The sequence below is a fragment of the Diabrotica undecimpunctata genome, chromosome 9 (assembly GCF_040954645.1).
Source record: "Diabrotica undecimpunctata isolate CICGRU chromosome 9, icDiaUnde3, whole genome shotgun sequence".
Lineage (NCBI taxonomy): Eukaryota > Metazoa > Arthropoda > Insecta > Coleoptera > Chrysomelidae > Diabrotica > Diabrotica undecimpunctata.
This window is the reverse complement of record NC_092811.1, coordinates 35,581,231-35,598,620: the sequence shown is the minus strand read 5'-3', so window position 1 is coordinate 35,598,620 and position 17,390 is coordinate 35,581,231. Positions and strand designations below refer to the sequence as shown.

Sequence of the window (17,390 nt, the reverse complement as noted above, 5' to 3'; positions counted from 1 at the left end):
GAGTTCCAGTGTCCGGAGAGTACACCTCTTCAAACGGACTACGGTTGGCAACTCTAAAAAGATAAACATTGTACAAATATATGCACCAACTGCCGACAAAGATGAGACCGAGATAGAGAGGTTCTACATGCAATTGAACGAAATCATAAGATCCACAAAAAAAGATGATATATTGTTGGTGATGGGAGATTTCAACGCCAAGGTTGGAAAAGGGAAAGTGGACGGATGTGTGGGGGAATTTGGCTTGGGAGAAAGAAATTAAAGAGGGGACAGACTTGTCGAATTCTGCCAAAGCGAGGAGATGGTAATAATGAATGCAAATTTTAAATTACCTAAAAGAAGACTTTATTGTTCGAAACCAGATAGATTATATTTTAATAAAATCTAGATATAAAAACGCTATAAAGTCTCTGAGAACATACCCCGGAGCTGACATAAATTCAGACCATAATCCATTAGTAGGCGTAATGCAGATAAAATTAAAGAAGATCCAAAAACAAACAAATATATCACGGTTTGATGTCTCAAAGATAAAAGAAGAACCTATACGTCAGAGCTTAAAACAAGAAATAAATGATAACTTAAAGAAAATCAAACAAGACGTGATAAAAACAACAGATGTTAATGACAAATGGAACATGGTACAGGAAACTTTAATAAAGGCAGGAGAAAAGCTACTGCAGACATAAATAAGAAAAAAACAGAGATGGATGACTTCAGAAATCTTAGATCTAATGGAGGAAAGAAGGAAACATAAAGGCAGGAGTAAAGCAAAATACAAGGAACTACAGAGATTGATAGGAAAGAAAATAAAAAAGGCCAAATCCACCTGGCTTGCTAATCAATGCAGTGAAATAGAGGCATATGCTAAACAGTATGATAGCTTTAACATGCATAAGAAAATAAAGGAAATGACAAATACACTGAGAAAAAAGAAAGATGCCCTTCTGAAAGACGCAAATGGAAAAATCATTATAGAAATTAAAGAGAAATTAAAAAAATGGAAGACATACATAACAGATCTGTTTGAGGATAATCGGCAAGAACCGGAAGAAATCGACAGCGAAACGGGGCCAGAGATCATAATAGAGGAAATCGAACAAGCAATACGAAACGCAAAAAACGGAAAAACTGTAGGTCCAGACGAAATACCTGCGGAACTACTGAAATGTCTAGACGATGAAACTCTACCTGTACTTCTGGACCTATTTAATGGAGTATATAAAACTGGAAAAATCCCACAGGAATGGTTGGTGTCCACCTTTGTAGCAATACCAAAAACAGTATATGCCAAAGATTGTTCAGACTATAGGACAATATCACTAATAAGCCATACCCTCAAAATATTTCTAAAGGTGATTCATGGAAGATTATATAGAAAACTAGAAGATGATATGGATGATACTCAGTTTGAGTTCCGCAAGGGACTGGGAACGAGAGAGGCATTGTTTGCTTTTAATGTCCTCTCTCAAAGATGCTTAGATATGAACCTAGATTTCATCGACTTCGAGAAGGCATTCGACAGGGTCCGACATGAAAAACTAATAGAAATACTGAGAAACAAAGATATAGACAGACGAGACTTACGAATCATTATCAATGTGTATTGGAATCAAAATGCCAATATAAAGATAGAAGAATAAAAGTCCGAAAATATAGATATAAAGAGAGGAGTAAGACAGGGCTGTGTTCTGTAACCATTACTGTTTAACGTGTACAGTGAAGCCATATTCCAGGAAGCGATAGCGGATCTGGGTGATGGAATCTCTGTTAACGGAAGAATAGTAAATAACATAAGATTCGCTTATGACACCGTTATAATGGCAGACACCCTGGAATCGCTACAAGAATTGGTAAATAGAATTAACGATTATTGCATTAGATACGGACTAAAAATAAATAAGAGAAAAACTAAATTTATGATTGTCTCAAAAACGGAACATGGAAATGAAAGATTAATGAAAGGCAAACCCAAATAGAAAAAGTAGAGACATATAAATATCTGGGAACCTGGGTTGATGAGAAAAATGACCAAAGCAGAGAAATCAAAGTCCGAATTGAAACTGCAAGGCAAGCATTTGTGAAAATGAAGACAATGCTTACCAACACAGACCTTCAGTTGCATCTCAGATTGAGGGCTCTAAGATGTTACATATTTTCTATCTTACTATACGGAATGGAAGCTTGGACATTGAAGAAACAACACATAAGGAAAATAGAGGCGTTCGAAATGTGGTGTTACAGAAGAATATTAAAAATTCAGTGGGTTCAAAGGATTACCAATGCTGAGGTACTACGACGTCTAAATAAGGAGTTAGAAATTATGAACAGCATAAAAAGAAGAAAACTAGAGTATTTGGGTCACATAACCAGAGGAGAAAAATATGAGCTGCTGAGAATTATTATGCAAGGAAGGATCCAAGGAAGAAGAAGCATAGGAAGAAGACGCATGTCCTGGCTGAGGAACCTTAGAGAATGGTTTAACTGTAGTTCACTACAACTTTTCAGAGCAGCAGCCAACAAAGTGACCATAGCCGTTATGATATCCAACCTCCGATAGGAGATGGAACTTTAAGAAGAAGAAGGAGTTGAGTCGTGGACTCTCACAGACACTATTTGCAAAAAAATTGAGGCTTTGGAAATGTGGCTTTATCGTCGAATCCTAAAATATTCTATATCGACCACGTTACTAACCCGGACGTTTTATTAAGGATGCAAACAGGAAAAGAGTTGTTAACCACAATAAAAACAGCCAAAATTGAATACCTCGGTCACATAAAGAGGAACAGCTAAAGATATGGGTTGCTGCAAATAATTCTACAAGGAAAAGTAGAAGGAAAACAAGGACCAGGAAGGCGAAGGATCTGAAAATTCTACGTACTTGACTCAACACAACAACCACAAATATTTTCAGAGCAGCAGTTTGCAAAATACAGATTGCCATAATTGTCGCCAACATCCGAAACGGATAAGCACTACAAGAAGAAGAATTTCCCATACACCTGTACACCTTCAATAATATTGTTTCGATTTTTCTTGCTGTTTTTGCCGCAAAATAGAATTTTATGACGGAACGGTATTCAAGTGTTATTTTCTTTAGACACGAATTTGAACATAACGAAATAATGATTCCAATCATAGTATTTCCTATATGTATGATCTACGCCTAGAAATTTTCGCCTTGCACTCGTATTTATTGTTTTACCGTTCCTATATTTGCGCAATTTTTCCGCATGGTAACAGTTCACGTGTTTGGATGCTATAACCATTATTGCAATTTGGAGGAGCACATCTAATAGCAATCCTAAAAATAGTGTTTGCGGTAAAATATTAGTGTCAAATATTCGTGTTGGAAGCATCCTAAATATATAGAAGAGCACGCGAAGGAAATATACAAAAAAGATTATTGTATATATAGTTTATATTTTGGGATATAAAACAAGACTATTGTGGAGATACATGTGGGAGAACCAGTCAGTTTAAAAACGAATAATTCGTATGGAGTAGTCAGATCTAACGGTTGTTTTTGAAATGCATGTTTTCTATACATGCGGTTCTCTGTTAGTTGTTCTCGTTTTATTGTGTTTCATAAATTGTAAAGCTTATCATCTATACAGCATGTATTTAAAACTTAGACAGGGCCGCCTTAACCATGCATTGGGCTTTACGTGTGAACGAAAATATCATAACATACTTTTATTTAGGAATTTTATTTGTTTACCGGTTGTTGACCGGTTTTACCAATAATAAATAAATCAGTGAATAGTTATTGGTCGAATAAAATTTATTAGTCGATTATATTTTATTTCGTTTCAATAACTATTTGTACTCCACAGTTTTAGTGCATAATGAAAAGTATCTCTCTGATGTGGTTTGTAAGATAATTAATGACTCGAAGTAAAACCACAAAATTGTAAAAACAATATTTAATATTTAAAAAATTGGACGAGTTTCGACATCTCTCTCATCCTCAGCTATAAATTAATACACTCGCGATCATAAAATCCGGGTCATCTTGAAAATCACTGATATTTCATTTTTAACGAGCTTTATCGCAAATAATAATAACACAAATACAAACTAATGCATGTTTCTGATAATTGTTGCGGTTTCTTTTGTAACAAAGAATTCCAATAGTGCCGATTTCGCGGTAAAGTGCACACTTTGCAAAATAAACGCTACCTGTAACTGCCGCTTGTTTTAAATGTCTCATTTGTGCTTCGACTTTATGTTCAAATGCAATGGACAAACGTTTATTATTACCACCATTAGTGTTTATTAGTGCCATTATTAGTGTTTATTCTTTGCCAAAAATGCCTTTGACTGTTGTTGAAACGGCACAAATTGTTGCACTTGTGGAAGACGGTCACACTCAACAGCAAGTCGCAAGAACTGTTGGCGTAAGCCTTTCTACGGTTCAACGAGTGCTTCAACGCTTTCAGTAGGCAAGTTTGCTAACCAGACGACCTGGCTCTGGACGAAGAAGAACGACCACGTCACTAGATGACCGTTTCCTTGTGTTTCAAGCTTTACGAAACCAGACCTCAACTGCGGTTATGCATCAAAATCGTCTAGAGGAAGTACGAAATCGCAATTTTAGTGTTGCAATAGTCAGAAGAAGACTTCGTTATTCTTGACTATCTTCTCGGGTAATGGCTAGAGGACCGCCACTTCGCCGGGTGCCTCGAGTTGCCCGACTAGCTTTTGCTCGACAATATGCGCATTGGGGAATTAACGATTGAAGCAAGTGTTATTCTCAGATGAATTCCGTTTCTGCCTAACTGGATCCGATGGACGTGTAAGAGTTTGGAGGAGAACCGGTGAACGATTTTCACAAGCTTGCATTGCTCCAAGAATGCCATTTGGTGGAGGCTCAGTCATGGCTTGGGGAGGTGTATCTTCCGACTTCCACACAGAATTACCCTTCATCGAAAATGGGTTCCTAACTGCTCGAAGGTACATTACGGAGATTCCGGAAGAACATGTTATGCCCAACCTGGCAGGGCTTGGATAAAACGCCGTTTTTAAGCAGGACAACGTGCGACCGCACGTTGCCAGGATCAGTATGTAATACTTGGACGAGGTTGGAATTACGAGGGTACCCTGGCCAGCTAGGTCTTCGGACCTGAATCCCTTTGAACATCTCTGGGACGATTTGAAAAAAATGTATTCAAACCCATACACCTTCTCCTAACAACACACAGGAGCTTAAGGATCTGTTAGTGAGAGAGTGGAATAACATACCACAACATGTAATACGGAGAAAAATTGAGAGTATACCCCGTCGTCTGTAAGAGGTTATTAGAGCAAGGGGAGGCAATACACGATATTAGTCATTGAAATTTCACTGATTTTTTACCACGTTCTGTATTTTCCATTTTTTTTCGTATATCTGTTTTAGCAACAATTTGATTTGTTTTCTGTTTTTTCAATAAAAACAATAAAAAACCGTTTTTTTTTTCTTTTAAAACAAACATTGATGACAAATAAAAAATACATTAGCCAAAAAAAGATTATTACTGCGCCAGAGGCAAAAATATTTAAGAAACTTGAAATTTTCAAGATGACCCGGATTTTATGATCGCGAGTGTATAATAATATTCAATTTCATCTTCCCTATAACAAATTGAATTTTTAAGTCTACAGGAAGCTCACAACTACAGACGCTCTGATTAATTTTCATTCAAACCATCCATTCTCCCATAAAATGTCAGCATTCAATAGTTTCTTAACTATAGTAGAAGCCACAGTAAGAATGCAGTGCAGGTAAGATAGGTAAAGTATTTCTTACGGGAGAACGGCCGACCACGTTGCCGGTTTGCCCCGAACGACGCATCAGGACCGGATTTAAGAATCATAGCACTGGAATATACGCGCACACAACAATTGCCTGCGGTTGTATAAAACACGGTTATGAACATGCATTCTACGTAGTCCATATAACGAATTAGAGGTGGACTACGCCAGAATATTCTAGTGCATATTAACTTTTATACATAAGCATACCTTCTATGAGTTAAGTGAGTTGATAAGATATTTTCGTGCTGTAAACTTATTAATAAATATATTTATATAAATTAAGAACCGCTTGTTTTATTTAAAAACGGTACAATACGATCATTATTTTTTTAACTAAAGCATGATTCAATCATCGATGTATAAATAAGAGAGTTACATTGTCAAACTAAACAATAACATGAAGAAAAATACTATAAAAAAGTAAAATGTATTAAAAACTCGATGTCGATAGCTTATCTATATTTTTAAATTTTCAATAGCTTCCATTGTAAACACATTCTTTCGGAAATAAAGATCATTATAAAGTCATGAGCAGAATCGAATCAGTTTTAATCCCCATTGTTCATGCAAAGCAAACATGTCTCTTTGTCGATTTGGGTACTATAGTGTATTTTGATGTATGAGAGAGTAATAAAACAATAAATTATGTATGCAAATCCCTAAACTGTTGATACGGGTGACTCAATGAAAAACAGATATTTGTCAACAAGTTTACAGAAGTATATAGGAAAACAATTTTAAATTGAGTATGACCACCAGGTATAAAGGTTGGAGCAGAATAGAATACAATAGTTGTGAGGGTTACTAATCCCTAAATAAGGTTGCCAGTGTCGGAGTGATGGATGTTAACAGGTACTAATGAATTTGCAAGAAATGTAAGATGTTTATTTTATTGGTTATATATAACCAATAAAAGTTTAATAAGTACCTACCTATTTGCAAAATAAAGTTTAATTCTTTAGATAAAATAAAACGTTTTATTTTATCTATTTGCAAAATAAAGTTTAATTCTTGGCCTATTTACAAAATAAAGTTTAATTCTTTAGATAAAATAAAACGTTTTATTTTATCTGAAATGAGTGCATTCCACGAAGTAAGGGTTTCAACAATCAAACATTTAATTCTTTAATTCCAGGAATCTACGACAGTAATTGACTAGATAATTACCTTCTAAACTTATTCCACAGAAAATGTGATAGTGGGTTTTTCCATTTTGTAGGAAGGTCCAAGTGGCGTATTCAAAATTCTTAACAGTTCACTAAAAGTAGGTACTTCAGTTGCAAGGTGCAGTTTATTGTGTATACTAGTGTTATAGAAAATTTGGAAGTGCCGTGTAAACGCCGAAAAATTGGTCCTCTAACAGTTAGTGAAAAAACATTAATATTTAATTGTTTTAAATCATTTACAGACAAACGTTTATGTGAAAGTGTTAATGAGACCGTTGAGTTAGTTAACAGTACACTTGGTGTTGGGAAATCTACGATTTACAGAGTTATTAAAGAAGAGAAATGTGGTAGTTTTCAAATGCCACGTAATGCTCCAGGGAAACCAAAATTTCAAATAGAATATCATTTTAAAGAAGGACTTCGACGGAAAGTGCATGAATCTTCTTTAGACAAGAATTTCCAACATTGGATAAAGTTCTTGTCTCAGTTCGAGATGATAAGGATTACCCAGAAATGAGTCGAAGTACGTTATGGAAACTTTTAAAAGAAATAGACTTCCGCTGGAAAAAGAATCCCAGAAAGTCTATTTTATTAGAAAGAAGCGATATTGTCATATGGAGAAGACATTTTCTAAGAACCATAAAGGAAATGAGAAACCAAAAAAGAAAAATATTTTATCTTGATGAAACATGGATCAACGAGGGTCATACACCAAATAAATTTTGGCAGGATGAAACTGTTACAAGTCAAAGGCACGCTTTTGTAAATAACTTATCTACTGGTTTAAACCCACCATCAGGAAAGGGACGCAGGCTGATAATAGTACACATTGGCAGTTCAGACGGTTTTGTTGAAGGTGGTTTATTAACTTTTGAATCAACTCGTACTGGTGACTACCATGAAGACATGAACGCTGATGTCTTTCAAGAATGGTTCGAACAAATGATAGATCTTCTTCCTAAGAACTGTGTAATAGTAATGGATAATGCAAGTTATCACTCCAGACTTATAGAAGGACTGCCCACAACCAAGTGGTTAAAAAAAGACTTGCAGAATTGGCTGAGTTCAAAAAATATTACGTACCATCCCGGATCTATAAGAAAGGAACTTTATTCGTTGTGTGCCCTTCATAAAGAAAAATTTAAAAAATACGAAATTGATGAAATTGCCAAAAATCGTGGAATGACAGTACTTAGATCCCCACCATATCATTGTGAATTAAACCCGATTGAACTGGTATGGGCACAGATAAAGAGTGAAGTTTCAAGAAAAAATACCACTTTTAAAATTCATGATTTTAACAGTTAAACAGTTGTTTTTGGAGGCCGTAAATAATGTAAAACCTGAAAACTGGGAAAAGGCAGTAAATCACACTATTAAAGAAGAGGAAAAAATGTGGAAGCTGGACAATATTACTGATAAAATGATCGAGCCAGTTATTATAAATCTTGGTTCTGAAAGTTCATCTTCTGAATCTGATTTGGATTTGTAACAAGTAGCTGTAAGTTTTATATTAATATTTTTATTCATCTATTTAACATACCTTAGACGGTTTTAAAAACTCTTTTTCTCTTTTGTAATTTTTAAAAATCAAAAAAAAAATGTGAATTTTTTAAAACTCTTTTTAATGGAGGCCAGTCAGTTCTAATATAGTGTGTGATAAAAGATGTCACTTTTGTTTACATACACATAACACTTTATAACACTGAAATAATTCATTTATTTTTTACAATTATTCAAAGTAATGTTTCAATTAATCTTGAGCACGCCCATGGAGTGGTCGGAGCTACCAGTTAAAATTATGCTAATTACTCTCTCGTTCATAAAAATAAACTATAGACCAAAAACTTGTTGGCAAAAGCTATGAAAGCTCAGGTCTATTTCAATTTCGTAAGCAGATGAAAGTACCTACATCATGGAGCTATTGCCAGTATCTTTCGTGAATTTTAAACAGGGTATGACTCTTAATGTGCAAGTAAAACTTGTGGAAATATATTGAATCTGAACTTAAAAGATGGTGACAGCTTGACTATTACTGTCGGTGTGAGTGTTTGCAAAATTTATGACATCCGCGAAGAGGCCCAGTAAGGGGAACTGAAACCGGTACAAAAAAAAGGAAGAAAAACGTGAGAGTACTTACGATGAGGGAGTGAAATCTCGAATAAGGAAAATTCTCCATGATTTTTTTTAAACATACCACCAACCGTCGACAGCATAATGAACAGACTGAAGGATGATAAGGATCTACCAGCTTTTTCACAAACCACATTTCGTAGGCTACTAAATGACATGGATTTTGAATATGGTTTAGGAGGTCGAGATTCAATAATGATGGAAAGAAAAAATATCATATCCTGGAGACAGAAGAACCTCAGACAAATAAAAACATTGAGGAAGAAGGATAATATAAACCTTGTTTATATCGATTAGTCTTGGACTAACGTCAGTGCTTCAGTCAAAAAGGAATGGAGGGACACAACGATTAAGAATCCACGAGATGCCTTCATAAAAGGGCTATCTACTGGTCTAAAAGCTCTAACCCAAAGAGGTCCTCGGTTTGTTCTTCATGCTGGAAGCGAAACTGGTTTTGTGGCATGGGCCGAATTAACTTTTTAGGCCAAGAAGAGCCTGATTACCACGACGAACTGGACGAGGATCTATATGAAGAATGGTTTGAGCAGACGTTAATTCCAAACTTGCCGAAAGACAAAGAAAACGTTGTTGTTTTGGATAACGCGCCATACTACCCCGGAAATTTGATTTGCTGAAAAAATTGTGAAACGAAAGGCAAATGAAGGATAAGCTAATCGAAAAGAACATTTTCTTCGAGGAAGATTACCTAAAAAGTGAATTACTGGATACTGCGGCCGCATTTAGAGACGAGTAAGACAAATACAAAATTGAAACAATTGAGGAAAAATATGGCGTTAATATTTTGAGACTGCTGCCTTACCATTGCGAGCTGAAACCGATTGAGATGGTCTGGAGCCAAGTAAAGTCGGTTATGATCTTCTTGCACTTTTTTGTATATATGTATATATACTGTTTATTTTTGTTTATTCTCTTATTTAACTCAGTTAAATTAATTAGTAAAGATTTTTGAAGCAAGTACGGTCCTGATTTCTCCATTCTGTCGCCAAACTACCACACATCTACCACTGTACCGACATACACTGTGCGACTGTACGCGCCCTTAGACCAACACTACATTCTACACGTGGCTTTACTTTTATAGAGCCTTCAAACTTAATTTATCTAAAGACGCATTCAATAAAGAAATTAATATAATAAAACAGTTAGCCCTAAATAATATTTAACAGCAACTGTTAAATATAAATTTAGTAATTTGCAGTAAGAATTGTCTAACACAATTGTAATAAACATTAAACTATTTTGACCATTTTAGAACCCGCATCAAGCCAAGTCTCTTTTCCCGTTTTCTAATAACTTTTATTTCTTTTATATAGTGTCTTATACCTCTTCGATTTAATTTTAATCATCTTTGAAACAAGAAATAAATATTTATTCTTGAATTATAAAGATATCTTAGTGTTATTTTGACCTTCACTTACAACATTTTTTGTTTCAGAGTGAATTAAGTGAGAGATTGAGACTAAGGCGAGGAGGACGCGGTGACACCAGCGAAGATGACGAAGGTCTTCCGCATAGCCCATGCAACTCACCAACTGCCTCCGATGGACTCCTTGTTGAAAAGACTGCAAATAAAGTGAGTATTTAATTTATTGTTGGAATAATAAAAAGACATAAAATATTAATATTATAAATGTTAAGTATATTTCAATCAAAATCTGTACACTCCCACTAGTTTTTCCTTGAATGTGTCTCTATGAAGGTGTTTTTACAACAAAATGTATAAAAATCAAGTTTATGAAATATTACACTGTCATTTTAATGGTGGGTATTAATTTGATTGCACACTTTTGTACAAACAAGGATGTTTTTTGTCTTACATTTTGATTTTTCATAATGCTTTTTTAGTATCTACAGCGTTTATTCTAGTCTAAATTAATTTAACTAAACGTAGCAAAAATCAAAATTTCTTCTAGACCAAACCCAGTCAACTGGATCTCTTTTTGCTCTATATGTACAGTGGGTGATCACTGCAAAAAACTTTGTATTTTGATGTTTGATAAAGAATAAAACTGCATACAAGCATCTAATGATATGAGTATAATATAAAAAAAGATCAGGAACACGTTCTTTTACAAACTTTTGAAATATTTTTTTCTTTGACCTTAAATAACAATTTGTTTAATATATCGTGTGACCTCCTTTAACTTCGATGACAGTTTTGATCCTTCTTGGCGTGCCTTGAATGTTTTTCAGACAGTCTTCTTTTATTTTATTGTCTCTGTGCCAGGTAATAATGAGTCTTTCAATTAACTCCTGCTTATTTGTGACAATTTCTTGGACAATCCCCCTCTTCATGATCTCCCATAGATTTTTGATCGGGTTGAGATCTGGGAAATTACTTGGCCACTTCAGTACTTGAATTTTCTTTTTTTTTTTCAGGTACAATGTTACTGTTTTTGCCTTATGACACAGTGCTGAATCGTGCATAAAGATAAAATCTTCCGATTCTCCAAACCAGTCGTTAATTTGTGGCATAAGCTTGTTTTCCAGAACTTCAATATACTGATGTTGGTTCATCAATCCCTTTACAATGTAAAGCCGCCTTGTGCCCTTGCTACTGATCAGAGACCATTCCATGACCTTGAGAGGATGCTTACTCACTCCACTATTCAATCCTTGTGATATTTTTCACCCACCCGTCTTCGCACGAAGGTCGACTTGTCCATGAGTATCTACACTGTAGACGGAGAAACAAACCTGCGAATAAAAAAAATATAACACATTTTTTTAAAATAAAAACAGTGGTTATAGGGATTTAAACTTTAATAGTGATGTAGTTTACATTCCGATCCTCAATCGTCAAATTTTGGTGTTCTTTGGCCCATTCCAGTCTCTTTTTCATCATAGCGACGGTCAACTTTGGTTTTTTGGCAGGGCGACATGATTTGAAAGGAGCTTTCTGCGGACTGTCATGTCATAAACTGGCATCCCAGCTTCACGAATAAGTTACGTGGGAATTTTTCGTGATTTTTTTCTGTTGTTCGCGAAGATATCCCTCATTTTTCTCTTGTTTCTGTGTGTAGTGACACGCTTTCGATCACATTTTTGGGCACGTTGATGAGTCAGGGGTTTGTTGGTATCAATTTTTTTCTTGATATTGACCATTATTGCTTGCGCTACTTGGTACTGTTGAGCTATCTGAAGTTGGGAAAGCTTTGTATTCCATAAAAGTGTCTTTATCTCTACTATTTTAGTTTCAGGAATGTCTTTAGCCTTACCCATTTTGATTTTATTTTCAAAAATTGATATTTTTTGAAAATGTCTTTAAAATTAAAACTGATAGTTTTTTTCGCTCACAATCACCACTAATACATCATTAAAAGATACTATATAGATAAAACGATATTATTTATTCAAAAACAAAATAAAAACAGACAAATTCAATGGGGCATTCGAGGTTTTTTATCTGGGGGCAGTCTGGACTTTTATGCTCGCCACTACCGCAATTAGAGCAAGTTGTTTGTCGTTTTTGGCACTCAGAAATCTCGTGCATGTTTTGGCAGCATCAGCTGCGAGGAAGTGCGGATGATGCTGGGGTTGAGAGGAGCCTCACAGAGTCTGATAAGTCCATCTATACAGATGCCATTGATCAGAGCATCTGTGAAGTATTCCTCAGAGTCGAGGAACATTTGGACTAGCGTTGTAGCTTTATTGAACTAATTCGATGGAGTAATTTGAAAGGAAATTTCATCTCATTGAGACTGTCACTTAAACGGTGACGGTTTTTCGGTATTGGTACGTGAGCTTTTGTTATTTGATCGTGAGTTTTTAGGCTCGATAGTTATTGCTGGATTACCAGTTTAGTTTTGTTTCCTCTTGGCCAAATCTTTCACGTCTTATCGTCTAAAGTTTTGGACGTCTTGAGATAGGCAACTCATTGTCTCGTTGTTCGTTTTCTGTGGGATGGATTCTTTGTCTGATGTTTTGGTGTCCTGTTATAAGTTTTTCACCTCTTCAGGACGTGGTTTGTTTTTGTGGGTGGTGTTTTTTCTTTCGCTGGCTTTGTGGGTTCTACTGGTGGTTTCCTTCTTGGACTTGTCATCGGAGGGACGTGCTGGACAATCAGCGGCGAAAGGGGTGTTGGTTAACGGTCCTTTTCAGAAGTTATTGTGCTAAAAAATATTTATGAATATGTGAATTTATATGTATACAATTTGATAAATAATAAATGTATTGAATCGCGATTCGCGCGAGGGCAGCTGTGGCTGTAGCCTTTGCAATAGACAGGTATCATTGTGCAATGGGATCGGGAAACCATAGAAAACCGATCCCCCCTGTCTAGGCAAGCTCGAAGTTAGCATTTAATAGTTATTGCGACGATAGTAGAGGGGACTTGCCTCCTGTATGTCAATGTATTCAGCAGGGAGCTCGTTACTGGCAAGGGCCAGTAGTATTGCGGGTAGGAAAGGGATTTTAGGTTTAGGTTTTCTTCTGAATACATTGCCGATGGATGAGCAGGTAGTTTTCAGTAAGTTTTGGGCTCTGAAATTTTGACCTCGGATGGTTTTGATTGTGTAACTCCTGTTCAGAGAGCAGAGCCTCTCATTGATGGGCTAGATATTCGACAGGTGGTTAATAAGGGCGGAGGAGTAGTCGCGGCGTGTGTTGTTCACTCTACACAGAATTCTCCTCTCCAGTGCCAGCAGTTTTTGTGTGAGATGACCGCGCATCGTCATATAGATGTTGGATACTCGATGACCGGACTAATAAATGTTTTATATGTATGTATGAGTGATCGTGGATGTGTTCTTCCGAATTTACCGCAAAGAGTATTGAGTAGACCGAGTCTGCTCCTAGCCTACAGGCTATGTCCAGATCGGTCCTCCAGTTTAGTGTTTGTATAAACACCACACCGAGGTACTCGATCCGGTCTCGGAGCTGTAGTCGGTCACCCCAAAGTCTAAGGTTGTGTCTTTCGGATATGATGGGTGTGGTATAACTGCTGAGACTGGGGTGTCTAAAGAGAATCATTTGTGTTTTATTTGGGTTAGGTGTTACTCTTCGTCTCCCACACCACCTGTCGACCAGGTTAAGGTGATTTTGAGCAGACCTAAGTACTGAATCTACGGCTCGTGATGTTGTTACAAGAGCTGTATCATCTGCGTAGAGCAAAGTGGTTGTGTTAGTGTATTGTGGGTTGGGAAAGTCACTATTGTAAATTGTGTATAACACGGGAGCCAACACTGAATCTTGTGGTACTCCTGCTGTAGGAGTAAAATAATCAGAGAAGTAACCCCGCATTTTTACCGTAATTAGAGGCTGAGAGACATATGAATTAATAAGTCTAACGAATGTGAGGGGCAGGCTGATGTTCAACAGTTTCTTGGCCAGACTTGGTCGAGGGCTTTTTGAACATCGAGGAAGATGCCTAAGGACACTTTTCGGTCGTTTAGACTTTGTGTTAGGCCTGTGACGATTTCTGTCAATGCCGTTTTGGTGGAGAGACCTTCTTTAAAGCCGAATTGGAATGATGGTATGATATTGTGTTCGGTGGTAAACTCAACGAGTCTCTCCTTGAGGATCCTCTCGAAGACATTAGCTAGAACGTTGAAGTGAAATCGGCATGTAAGAGTGTAGATCGGTACGGGTTTTGCCCTTTTTCAAGAGCTTGATTGTATTGGCTACTTTCCATGGAGATGAAAAGTAGCAGAATTTGAGAGTGGCATTAACTATATTCGTCAGGTAGAGAGTGATGTTCGGTGGGAGCTGTTTCACGCAGTGGCAATATTGCCAGGTCCTGGTGAGTTCGATTTGCCGATTTGGCAAAAATTTTCGAGAGTTTGTTGATTCCTAGGTGCCATGATAGGATGATCATGTGGTTCCTGTGGATCGAAGGGGGTGGCGAGTCGTCGTGATATGTCTCTGTCGATCCTTGCACAGAACGCGTTGTCAAATCTTGAATCATTGGGGGTAATTAAGGTATTTTGCAGGTGAGTTTTGAAAGCGTCGGCCTTCTGTTGATTTGAGTTTATGATTTGGTTGTTCACCTCAAGGTAAGAAGGGTTGTTTGTTTTCTGTCGAGATAGGCCAAGCGATCCCATATTTATGTTTCTATCTGGCATTTTCAGATCACTCGGCCATTAGAAAAAATCTAAGATGTTTTGAGGCGGGGCGATGCGCGTCGGGGTACGTATTAGTCCACGACTAAGGTCCCCGGTGACAGATTTGGTGTATTTTGCCAGGTAGCTTACTGAATAATAATATTCTGTGTAAATATGTTTGCTACTTTCAACTATTGTTGTTCAGTGTAACTAGATAATGCAGGGAAAATGTGGGACACAAAAAGTACTGGAAGAAGACGTATACTAATAAATTTGAGGCATGAATTTGGGCATCAAGACAAATCTTTAGAGTAGCTATTTTAAAAGTCAAAATAACCAACCTTTGTAGCGAAGAAATATTTTGTAAATAAGAAAACGGTATTTTAGTAATTAATAATAAAATGCAGTGTTTAATCACGTAATTCCAACTTAATAAAATGTTATATCACTAATCAAACACGAGTAATCAATAAGCCAATTCGTAATTATGAAAGTAGGCAACCGGTTTACAAACATTTTAAAGAATTGACTCATACGTGTATATAAATGATGCCCCTATGATCATTCTACGCCGACTCCCTTACTAAACTCTTTTATTACCCTGCAATGATGTAAAGACAGCATTAATATTAATAATACATGTTTTGCTTATTTATAGAGATCCTCTAGACTATAAATCTATTAGAAAATTAATGATATAATGAAAAATTTAAAAATAAAAATAATGGCAATATCTGATGGATGATAGCTCAGTTTTCACAATCGTGTAGAAATCCCATATCAAACTTCATCTATAAACTTATGTCACATGTTATACTGCTAACAATTTATTTATGTCATCTAAATGCATTGCTTTCAAGATTCGTTAGCACTAAAATTTGCATTTCTCACAGTGACCCATAAAGATCGTTTTAAAATTGTACGCTCTGTGTGAAAAGTTGGCAGCGAACATCTATCCGTAGCTATAAATTACCTGTTATGTATGTCAGAACTCAGTTTATAATCCGTAACATATTAGGATCTTAAAAATTGTTAAAAGAAAACTGTTAGATTTTTATTTCAACCTCCCGTTAGGAGGTCACGATCAAATCTCTTTCGTGATTAACTGATTTGACTTTTTTATCATCATTTCCGTTCGAAAACTAACGTTCTGCGAAAAGAATTCCATGTAGTTTAAATGTTTTTATGGTCTTTAGTTCACAAGTAACAAGCATTTGATTGTGTGTGACAGAACTTTAAATCCTTTAGATTTGACACCCGTCGATTGATCAAAACAACACCAAAGGATTACTGCAAAAATTAGTTTTAATGAACTCTATTGATTGTAAATACTAAAAATTACATAATTATAAAACATCGTAACATCATAACTATACCCAAATGTTAAACAAAAGTGTAAGCAGAAAAAAGAAGCATATCTTACATAGTAAGTGCCCCAAATATTGCCACTCCCCATAAATTTATTAATTTGTCCCTTGAATCACAGATGGTCATGTAAGCTCAAATATCGAATTAAAACAACCACTCTAAAAACGTTATAGGTAGAACCAGTTATAGTTTATTTTTATGAACGAGAGAGTAATTAGCATAATTTGAACTGGTAGCTCCGACCACTCCATGGGCGTGCTCAAGATTAATTGAAAAATTACTTTGAATAATTGTAAAAAATAAATGAATTATTTCAGTGTTATAAAGTGTTATGTGTATGTAAACAAAAGTGACCTCTTTTATCACACACTATATTAGAACTGACTGGCCTACATTAAAAAGGTTTTAAAAAATTCACATTTTTTTTAATTTTTAAAAATTACAAAAGAGAAAAAGAGTTTTTAAAACCGTCTAAGGTATGTTAAATAGATGAATAAAAATATTAATATAAAACTTACAGCTACTTGTTACAAATCCAAATCAGATTCAGAAGATGAACTTTCAGAACCAAGATTTATAATAACTGGCTCGATCATTTTATCAGTAATATTGTCCAGCTTCCACATTTTTTCCTCTTCTTTAATAGTGTGATTTACTGCCTTTTCCCAGTTTTCAGGTTTTACATTATTTACGGCCTCCAAAAACAACTGTTTAACTGTTAAAATCATGAATTTTAAAAGTGGTATTTTTTCTTGAAACTTCACTCTTTATCTGTGCCCATACCAGTTCAATCGGGTTTAATTCACAATGATATGGTGGGGATCTAAGTACTGTCATTCCACGATTTTTGGCAATTTCATCA

General features: G+C 35.8%; 1 protein-coding gene across 7 annotated transcripts in view; it reads left to right on the top strand.

The window, feature by feature from the left end:
* The window catches only part of LOC140449831 (uncharacterized), a 471,756-nt gene that overhangs the window by 379,223 nt on the left and 75,143 nt on the right, over positions 1-17,390 (top strand). For all 7 annotated transcript variants that reach the window (XM_072543189.1, XM_072543194.1, XM_072543192.1 and 4 more), the window contains one exon: positions 10,555-10,692. In XM_072543189.1, coding sequence (XP_072399290.1) covers positions 10,555-10,692 — 138 coding nt within the window. The remainder of the gene's footprint in view (positions 1-10,554; positions 10,693-17,390) is intronic.